The sequence below is a fragment of the Neolamprologus multifasciatus genome, chromosome 7 (assembly GCF_963576455.1).
Source record: "Neolamprologus multifasciatus chromosome 7, fNeoMul1.2, whole genome shotgun sequence".
Classification (NCBI taxonomy): domain Eukaryota; kingdom Metazoa; phylum Chordata; class Actinopteri; order Cichliformes; family Cichlidae; genus Neolamprologus; species Neolamprologus multifasciatus.
In genome coordinates this window covers 33,190,924-33,201,239 of record NC_140445.1, presented here as the reverse complement: position 1 = coordinate 33,201,239, position 10,316 = coordinate 33,190,924, and the positions used below count along the sequence as shown (strand labels likewise).

Here is a 10,316-nt window from a genome sequence, read left to right as displayed (position 1 = left end):
TGGGAACGATAACCACTGTTTTTGTCTGCTAGAGTGGGATTTTCACTGCATATTCTGCACCAAAACTCTGTGCGTTCATCATTTGTTTGAAGCCAGCTCACCTCCTGCAACCAGTTTTCCGAGAGTACGCGCTTCTTTTGCAGTTCAGACTCCTTCTGACATTTCTTTGGAGGTGGAGGAACACCAAAGTAATTGCGTAAAGGAGCTTACTTCTTCGACATCTTTAAGAGTTCTAAACAAATGTCTGTCCTCCTCCTGAAAATCTTATGTATGCAAACAGGCGTTGCAACTTCTTATCTTGTGCGCGTCTTTTATTTTGACAGCAGATGCTTATGTGCACCCCTGGTCATATTGTAAATCCAAACACATGATCAAATAAGCCCAACAGATTAGTATTTTTGTCTGCTGTTGATTTATTTTTTATGAGCTAGTGATGCAATACTTGTCTACACATATCCACAGGTGACAGCACATGATGCTTATTCTGAAACAACTGTGGGAAGGCTGGGCAGGATCTTGGTCCAGAAATTCACGTAAGGCATCCTCATTTTCTGTTGCACGTAGTTGTTGTTCATATCAGAATGGATCTCCAGGAACTGTGGTGCACTTCTGGTGAACGTTGGCCATTTAACAGGCACGCTTGAGCCTCCGTTATTGGGATCTCTGTGGACATAAAAAGAAAAAAGTAAAACATAAATACAGCAGCTTAATTTATATTTCAATACTTGATTTAGTTGCTTGGTTTCTGTGATACTCTGACAATCGTTTGTGTCTACAGAATTATACCCAGTTTTGGCAAAGTTGGTCCAGTAGGAGATCATGGCGCCGGAGACACGGCGATGGCTTGGCCAGTATCCAAGTGGTGTGGTGAAGGGCTTTCCAAACACGTACTGCAGGTCGTCAGCGTGGTCAGCTCCCATCCAGCTTGGGTAGGGCATGATAAGACCTCCCATACGGTTGGGCTCAGAGAAGAGGTAGGAGTAGGTGCGCCCAGTTCTTTAATGAGAGGGGTAAAAAAAACATTGATGTGACAATAACTACACCACTGACAAAAACAATTAGATTTTCATTTCTGTAATTATTTATATGAATGAAATTTTACTGAGACCACTATTATCTCATTAAACTGTGACATCTGTATTGCAAGATAATATTCTCACGTGGCATGGTCAGCATGTAGATAAAGGGCAGCCTGTGTAGGAACCAGGAAGATGTAGTCCGTTCCTACTCCCACAATGGTTTTCTTGATGGTCTTCTGGCTGGGATTGCTTCCCCAGTTTGAAGTATAGGTGGAGTAGGCATTGCTCAGACCAACTGCGCCCTTCTCCTTTGTGTACGCTCCCAAGAGCCTCCTCACATCGTCACTGAAATCCGAAAGTGAGGATTAAGGTCTGATAAAACACCTTACTGTCACCTAAGGTTTGATATAGTGTTACATCCATGTTGGCATTGTTATTGTTTCAACTGATCAAATGGCTCAAACTCACATAGGGGTGCTAATTAGATCCGAATTGATTGACGGAACATCTAAAGCAGTGAAAATATGCCCGTCCATGTCATTGACCCCAGCAATGTAATCAATTTCAGCTGCATTGTGGAACAAGTGGGAAGGATCTTCTGGCAAGAAGTCCCCATCAATCACAGGAGACAGGACCAGGTTGAAGACAATGGGGTCTGAGAAATGCAGACAATTAGAACATGTACTATATGCAGAACAAACTTTGTTTTATATATACTGTGTTAGTCAGCATATAGTTTAAACTATTGGATTTGCTTGTATCCCATTGAACTTTGTGAGCAATCTTGTCAGAAAAGCTTTCATCGTGTCTAAAATGAGAATGTAAAGTAGGCTGTGTGGAATGTAATCCTTACTATCGGGTGAAGCGGACAAACTGATAGTGCCTGCCAGTGTTAGGGCTTCAGGATCAGCCATCTTCAAACAGGCAGCCATTCTGTTATCAATTGGGCACTTGACCTTCTGAGCAACCTGCAGAGTGGGTGTAAATTAATAATTATGTGCTATTGTTAAAGCTGTTTACACAGATTTCGTATTCCTATTATTTGTTCTGAAAGAGTGATTATATCCAGAGAAGCTGCTATATACCTCCTCAGCAAACTTGCGAGGGTTCTTGTTGATTCCCCAGGGGCAAAGTGCCACTCCACTCTGGGAGATGGCTCTCCTGATGATGCCTTTATTGTGGGGAGTGAGAGTCTGTGGGTGGAAGGTTAGGAAGAATACATTGTTTGATCTTGTGCAACAACTTTATGGTTTCCAGTGCAAATAGAAAGCCAACAATTGTAACCACTGTAGCAGATGGGTGAGAACCAGGTCTAGGTCAACATAAATTACTAAAATTGATCTGTTGACTGTGATGTTGCTGTACTGCTTACAGTGTTTTTATTTTAGCAAACAAGTTTGTGCAGGAATTCTCTTCTTCAGTTCCTTGCAAACTAAGTTGCCAGTGTGAGTTTATAGCTCAAAACTCTATAATCTTGTCCAAATATGGTCACTGGTTCTAACAACCAAAGATTTTGATATATGTGTGTATATATACATATCTGTGGAAATGTATTTTCACCTGGAAGCTAACACTAGCTCCACCTGCAGATTCCCCAAAGATGGTGATGTTGCCAGGGTCGCCTCCAAATGAGCGGATGTTTCTGTGTACCCAAGCAATGGCAGCCTGCTGATCCCACAAACCGTAGTTTCCTTAGGATCAAATATATTTCAGCTTATGAGAAGAATCACTGCTTTAATGGAAGTATTTTTATAAATGGCAACCTAGCATGTACCAGGCTCTGTAAAGTGTGTGTAACTTACCAGGCAAGCCAGAGTCTCCACTGCTCAGGAAGCCCAGTGTTCCCACACGGTACCCCAACGTCACTACAATAACATTCCCTCTGTCTGCAATCTCCTGTCCGCTGTACAGGTAATTATCCAGGAAGTTTGCACCCATGGAGCCTCCAACCAGGAAGCCTCCTCCATAGATCCAAACCATGACAGGGAGATCGGCAGATACTAGAGGACAAAGTTAGTGAAATTTAGTCTTTGTCTAATTTACATTAAAAAATAAACAAATAACCTAGGGCTGGGCAAGTTAATGTGTTATTATCACATCAACGCATTCATTGATTAATAACGACAATTATTTTATTTTGAAGGTCCATGCTAACTGCCTCGGAACATAAAAAGCCACGGGTCACAGGAGGGATGGGATGTTGATCTGTGCAGGCTTGAAATGGGTGACATTATGCATCTCAACCAATGAGATCATTTATGGTGGGCTTGACAGTACTGCAGGGCAGAGTTGATAGAACTAAAGTTATTTGTAAGAGCTGCAAAGTTGAGTTTTCTTATCATCGGAGTACAGTGGTCTCTCGCTATAACGCGGTTCACCTTTTGCAGCCTCGCTGTTTCACGGATTATTTTTTGTGTGTGCAATTTTGCGTCCTTTTTTTCCCCTGCCCATTGTATTCTGCATTCTCATTGACTGTAGACCATTGTCAATCAATCTCATGTCTCCTGTACAGTACAGAATGTGTTCAGCTTGTCAAATTAACATAAATCTTCGATCGCTAGCAGTGTGACTCTTACGTGCTGTACTGTGTGTTTGTAAGTTATCTCCCCAACAAACACAACAGTGTCGACAAAACCTTTTGCACCGTCAAAGGCACCTGTGGTAGCACCCAAAAGGCACAGGAAGATGCTAACCACCGCACAAAAAGTTGGACTTCTGGATATGCTAAGGGAAGGTAGAAGTTACTGTATTTTTTGGACCATAAGGCACACCGGATTATAAGGTGCATTAAACAGGGTTTGATCTTTGGTTTCATTCTATAATACTTGATTTATTTTTCTACGAAGGTTTGAACTTTGAGAGTGTCTAAACAAGAGAGAAAAGTGTGAAAATGTTCACGTCTGTCTGAGAAAAGTGTATAAAGTGTGTAGTGAGGGGTTTTACAGCCTTAAAACATCTATAATAACTAAAAAATAAAGCTGACTACTTCATGGATTTCACCTATCGCTGGTTATTTTTAGAGCATAACTTGCACGATAAACGAGGGACCACTGTACTTCAAGTCTGAAGTATCACTTAAATGCATTACACGCTATTGATGCCAGCAAAACACCCACTCAAACAAACAGTGGCAGGAGGATCGGCAGACCACATTGGATGCAGCTTGTAGGAGAAGTATAGTTAAACAAAAGCAGGAGAAGCTAACAATCGCCATAACAAAGTGGCTAGCTACAAACTGCAAGTCAATTATTATCGTGGAAGATGTCGGTCTGAGGAACGTTCTTAGAACTGCAACAAATGATGGCATGTATGAGCCTCCCTCAAGACACACCAGAATTCACAAGCTGTACAAAAAGGAGAGCACTATGAAAGCAACCGTGTCATTATGTGCACTAGCTGTTGTTCCCTCTGGAATCTAGTGGATGTCACTAGGTAACCATAATTACCTGAGAGTTGCAGTACATTATATCGATGAACAGTGGGAGCTGTGTTTGCATGCTCTGACTGCAGCGAAAACAGAAGAGAGTGCCAAAGAGTAAGAAAATTTCAATTTAGAGGAATAGATAAATGCAGTAAATTTTGTCAACTCAATCTAGATTACTGAAGGTGTTTTTTTGTTGTTTTTTTTTTTTTTTGGGGGGGGGGGGGGGGTTGTTTGACTGAGATTCTCCACCAGAAATCAAGAACAAACAACAGACTTCACAGAATAAAAGTCCTTTGACCGTTTGACAGTAGAGTCATTCCATGAAAATGGCACAATTTGAGTCCCTCTCACCTCTTATGGCGTATTTCATCTATTTGGTCGCCAAACTTTCAATTTAAACAGCTTTACATATATATTAAAATGTACCCTTTAATACAGTGTAAAAAAATGAACTAATTTTTTATCTTTTTATGGGAAATAATACAGTTTTTTCATTTGACACCACCTATTTTGTCATGTCCCTCATGGCCTTGATGAAAGTTTACATTGAAAATACCAAATAAAACTTTTTAAAAAGTCAATAAACTTTGATATCAACCTAAACATCTATTTGTGCTCTTTTGTTGTTAATATTTGTTTTTTTCAAATGTAATTGTTAATTATTCATTAAAATCACAATTATTTCTGTACCTGAGTAACCCCTCAACCCCGTTACACAAATGATCCCACCCCCATAAATACAATGGTGTGATCCAGAATTCCATATACATCAGGAAGTGACATCACTGAAGTCTTTTGGACAACAGGACCACAGAGACAGGCAAGTTGCTCCCATCTTTTCCTTTATTTTAGTCATTTATCTTGTGATATTGTGGTCGTCAACCTCAATGACTCAACACCATAACATGAAAAAAAGATAGAAAACTATTACTTATGAAAACGTTTTTTGTTAGTTCATGAATATATGGTGATTTTGAATTTCATGCATGCCATGTGCTCTCTGTCTGGTATTCACTATATTGAGCAGCGGCCAGTTTGTGCAAAAATCTCAACCCCGTCACACTCAACCCTGTTATGTTTTTGATTGTAACGGGGTTGTGAGATTGTGATGGGGTTGAGATTTTAATACTTTGGTTGTTAAGTTATCCAATTATTTAAATTAATTATTATTATATTCAATCACCATTCTTATACTGCATGCATGCTGAATGTGATTTATGTTCCATGTTAAGGATGCAAGTAAGATGGCACCAACAACAGCAGCAGAAAGGCAAAGGAAGTATCGGGAACGCCTTAAAGCTGATCCTGAAAGAAGGGAGAGATACCTGCAGAGTAAGTGTGAGAGATGGAGAAAGAATGTAGAGGCAGGGAAGAAGAAAGCAATTAATGAACTGAGTAAAAGAGAACAGCATAAGAAAAGAAAAATGTGGAGAGCAGCTTACCATAGGAGCAAGGAGAGGAAAGAAGTGCTCAAGAACATTAGCACTCCTCCACAGAGTCCTGATCAGGGAGATCACCCAGAGCAGCCTTCACAGCCAAGATCTTCAAGGTTAGGGCAATGGGTAGTTAACAGTGTTATAGTGAAAATGTCATTTTATGTCACTTTCACAATGTCATTTTAGAAACAGGGAGGGCAGGAGGAAACGGCATAATTTTCCACACCCAAATCAACTTTTATTGCTTTATTTTATAGGCAACGTCTGGTGGCTCGGAAAAAGTACAGAACAGAAAAAAATAAACTCAAGAGGCAAATAGCGGAACTCCAGGAAAAACTTGAAAAAGAAAGAAAAAGCAAAGAAAAATACAAAAAAAGGTGCCAACGTTCAAAGAAATTTTCGGATTCCCCACAGTCGAAAATAACACGACTCACTTCAAATTGCTTCGTTAACCCCCAAATAAAAAAAACCTTACTTTTCCATGAATCACTCATTGAAGATATTAGGAATAAATACAAAAAAGCCACCAAGGACAGAGAAAGGCAACTGATTGCCAAAGTTGCGACAGGGAGAATTATAAAAAAATACAGGTTGCAAAAGTTTGCAAGTGACTCCCTCGGGTTTTCAAACAAGAATTTTAGACATCATGACAGTCTTAATTTTGAAAGAAAGATGACCAGCAGGTTCACTGAAGACTTCAAAAAAAGAATCAAGGCGTTCTATCTCAGGGATGACGTGAGTAGAATGACCACAGGAACCAAACAAACACTCACAAAGGACAAATTAAAAATGCAGAAGAGGTTCCTGATGGACACGATAGAAAATATCCACAGAAGGTTTTTGGCAGAAAACCCAGACCAGATGATATCCTATTCCCTTTTCTGTCATCTTCGCCCCTTTTGGGTTGTGAATCCAACACTCTCTGAACGTGACACATGCATGTGTAAGTTGCATGAAAATCTCAGCTTTCTGGCAGTGAAGCTCCGTCAGTTGAAACTCATTGAGACTGCCAACATTGAAGAGTTGATAGAGAAGGTTTGCTGCAACTCATCCAGCAAGAGTTGTATGTATGGAGAGTGTGCCCATTGCAAGGACAAAACTGTCCACATCACAAGTGCATACAACAGCACCGCAACCACATCATTTACCCAGTGGGTGATAGAGGAAAAGGAGATAGACAAAAAGGGAGAAAAGGCAACTGTCAAGGTGACAGTCAAGAAATCTGTGGAGGGCACACAAGAGGACCTCATTGAGCTCTTCCAGAGCTTTGTAAAGAAATTTAAAATGCATCACTGTAATATCAAGCAGCAGTATGCCTTCTGCCGTGAGCTGAAGAACAACATGTCAGGGGACGAGGCTTTGATACATGTTGACTTCTAAGAAAACTACAGCTGTAAATACAGTTCTCAAGTTCAGGCGGTCCACTTTGGGGCTTCACATCAGCAGGCCACCCTTCATACTGGTGTGTTGTATGTTGGTGGACTCTCAGAGCCTGTGAGCTTTAGCACCATCTCTCCCAGTAGACATAAAGGCCCTCCAGCAATATGGCAGCACCTAAATCCTGTGCTAGATTACCTTCAAGGCCAACATCCACAAGTGTCTGTGCTGCACTTTTTAAGCGACGGACCCTGTATGCAATACAAACAACGAGGAAACTTCTACCTTTTCACTACAGAACTGGACAGAAGAGGATTCAAGGCTGGTTCTTGGAATTTTTTTGAGGCAAGTGCTGCAACACCAAGTGTTTCACTTTTGGCCAGAAGATAGAAACGGCTGTATCACAGACAGGCAGTCGGGGGAATCCAGAAAAAGAAATCCAGTGGGAAAGTCCAGAGCTGATTGGTAAATGGTGTATTCTCAGATATGATGATGATTTATATCCAGATATCATTCTAAACATACAAACAACACAAGTCCAGGTCAAATGCATGCATCGTGTTGGGTTAAACCGATTCTTCTGGCCGCATAAGGATGATATCCTCTGGTACCTGTTTGATGATGTCCTTGAACTCATTCCACCCCCACGGGCTGTGACAAAGCGCCATGTGGAAGTCTTGAAAGAGGTGTGGAACCGACTCACAAGATGAATTCATAAAACAACCGTCACATTCATGATTATATACAGACACACTGATGCAGGCACACACATGCAAAAACACTCTGACATGGACACAGGCACTGATACAGACAGACACATTGAAATCGTTAACTGATTATTATTGTTATTAGTTCAACCAGTTCATCAAGTTTAATTGTATGTTATCGGAGCAAGGATGAGGTGACTTTTAGCACACCTCATGAGGCTCTCTTATGCCTAGACACACACACACACACACACACACGCATTATGTTACATTTGAGCAATTCACTTCACAATGTTTGCTAGTTGTTAATGTGCTGTTGTGGTTGTTTTTACTTGAGATTAATAAAACTTGATTCTACGGTAATTTGTATCTGGTGTCCTTCCTATGGTTACAAAGTGAGATATAATGCTAATGGAAAGCCCTGTACATTGAATTTAAGAGTAAACAACTGTTTATATGTAAAGCTGTATTTGTCTCTTCAACCCTGTTACCATCTTCAACCCTGTTATGCTAGTCTCAACCCCGTCACACCTACATTTTCATATATAATTTTCTTAAAATGTTGAAAAAATAATTTAATGTTTGCTGATTTCTGTCTAAAATATTGAGCGCTATCATCTGATCATTGATTTAGATTACAATTCTTAGTTAAACTAAATTTTTGATGAAAAATGAAAAGATTGCTTTCACTCATTAGTTACATTTCAGGATTTAAAAGGGTAAAAATGTGTGATTTTATGTCATTTTTCTATGTAAAATTATTGAATTAGTATGGGGGACATCTAACTAATGTAAACATATTGATTTCTTTAGAAATACATTTTATGATAATATTCAGAGAGCCTCCAAAATGTCCATAACAGGGTTGAAGAATTACAGTCACTACATCTTAAAAATATGATCAATAATAAAAGAAAACTAATGCCTGAGATGGGAAAATACATTTTTCTGATAGTTAAATATATCCTTAATGATGTGGGATATACATATAAATAATACATTTTGGTAAAAAATGTGAAAATATCCAAGTCCAATTTTAGCTATTCTCGTGGAATGACTCAGTAAATGATCTTGAACATCTCCCTGACAACAGAAAATGTTTATGGTGGTACCTGAAAAAAATCAACATATTTATAAATGTTAACTTGCTGTTGATCAAAAGGTGCCTGTTATAAAGTTATGCTCGTGATTCTATGTTGGATCTGATTAGATTCATGTTTATGTTGAGATCGACAAGAAGTGTTTTAACTACTACTGTGTTACGGAAATAGTGCTGTTAAAAAGCACCTTATTTCTTCAAAGACGTTGCTAACTGATAGCAACGTTGCTAACTCATATAGCAAATCCGCTATATGAGATGTGCACTTCTCATATAGCAGTGCTATGGGTGCCGGTTTAGCTCAGTGGGTGAGCAGGTGTATGGCTGGAAAGCAGTGGGCCTGGGTTTGAGTCCGACCTGTGGCCTTTTCCTGCGGGTTCTCGCAGAGAATCATGCAATTCATGCGATCACAATTTTAAAAATTTAATCGTTGCCCAGCACTAAAATAAACTTTTGTGCATTTCTGTTTTTACCTGAGCTGCCATGAGGAACCCAGATGTTAAGGTACAGGCAGTCTGTACTGCCGATGGAATCGGTCATCACAAGGTTCAACTGAAGGCATCTGGGCTTGTAGTCTTTGGCCTGTAGAATACCTGACCAGAAACACATTAAAAGAGTTGAATATTACATTTGAAAAAATATCAGGATACATTATGTATGTTACTTCACACAGTGCAGGTCTTAGCTTGCCTACCTTTGCAAGTAGTAAAAGTAATTTTCTATTGACTGATTAAAGTTAACAGGAGACATACAGAAAACGCTGCTGAGAGTTTCAGAGATAACAGCTACAGACTGATGAGAAACTCAATCAGTCTACCTACCATCCCAACCACGGTGAGGCCTTGGTTTCTCAAATGTTCCAGGAGGATCAGCAAAGGGAATCCCCAAGAAGATATCCATGGATCGGCCTGATCCCAGTTTCTTCGATTTTCCCTCAACCTTCCCTCCCTCGGTCTTCACCACACCAAGCTAAAGAGATAAAGCACAATGAGATTAAGGAAAAAAAATGTTCATACGTTTGTAGCTAAATAGTCTTTGCACAACAAGATGACAAAAAATCCTGTAAACATGAAAAATACATATTTTGTGTAACACTTACAGAGGCCCCAGAGGCCGTCTCTAGAAACAAAGCAACAGCAATCAAAATCCCCAGCGTCAGCATCATGAGTAACTGGCAGAATGGCACCGATTGTCACCCTGACTTTTATAAAGCGGACTCCTCCCCTGGACAACATCTGACCGGTGTGAAGTTTG

General features: G+C 39.9%; 1 protein-coding gene and 1 pseudogene across 2 annotated transcripts; one reads left to right on the top strand and one right to left on the bottom strand.

The window, feature by feature from the left end:
- Positions 1–393: 393 nt before the first annotated feature.
- On the bottom strand, positions 394–10,295 carry LOC146514610 (bile salt-activated lipase-like). Its single transcript, XM_085166888.1, has 11 exons — positions 10,162–10,295; positions 9,884–10,031; positions 9,536–9,655; positions 2,822–3,019; positions 2,580–2,710; positions 2,105–2,212; positions 1,873–1,987; positions 1,488–1,674; positions 1,161–1,364; positions 787–996; positions 394–663 (listed from the first exon to the last, which is right to left on the bottom strand). The coding sequence occupies exons 1-11, from the start codon at positions 10,225–10,227 to the stop codon at positions 480–482; spliced, it is 1,671 nt and encodes a 556-aa protein (XP_085023014.1). The 5' UTR covers positions 10,228–10,295; the 3' UTR covers positions 394–479.
- Positions 5,105–7,646, top strand: LOC146514611 (uncharacterized; annotated as a pseudogene). Its single transcript, XR_014875239.1, has 2 exons — positions 5,105–5,992; positions 6,137–7,646. The product of XR_014875239.1 is annotated as an uncharacterized LOC146514611 (transcript).
- Positions 10,296–10,316: the final 21 nt, after the last annotated feature.

What these genes read in the sequence shown, in the direction of transcription:
- LOC146514610 (XM_085166888.1), bottom strand. Translation starts at nt 10,227, where the DNA reads ATGATGCTGACGCTGGGGATTTTGATTGCTGTTGCTTTGTTTCTAGAG. An exon ending in CTACATGCTGACCATGCCAC is followed by an intron (nt 997 to 1,160) that starts GTGAGAATATTA and finishes CTCTCATTAAAG; the next exon opens with AACTGGGCGCACCTACTCCT. An exon ending in ACCAACTTTGCCAAAACTGG is followed by an intron (nt 664 to 786) that starts GTATAATTCTGT and finishes TTATGTCCACAG; the next exon opens with AGATCCCAATAACGGAGGCT.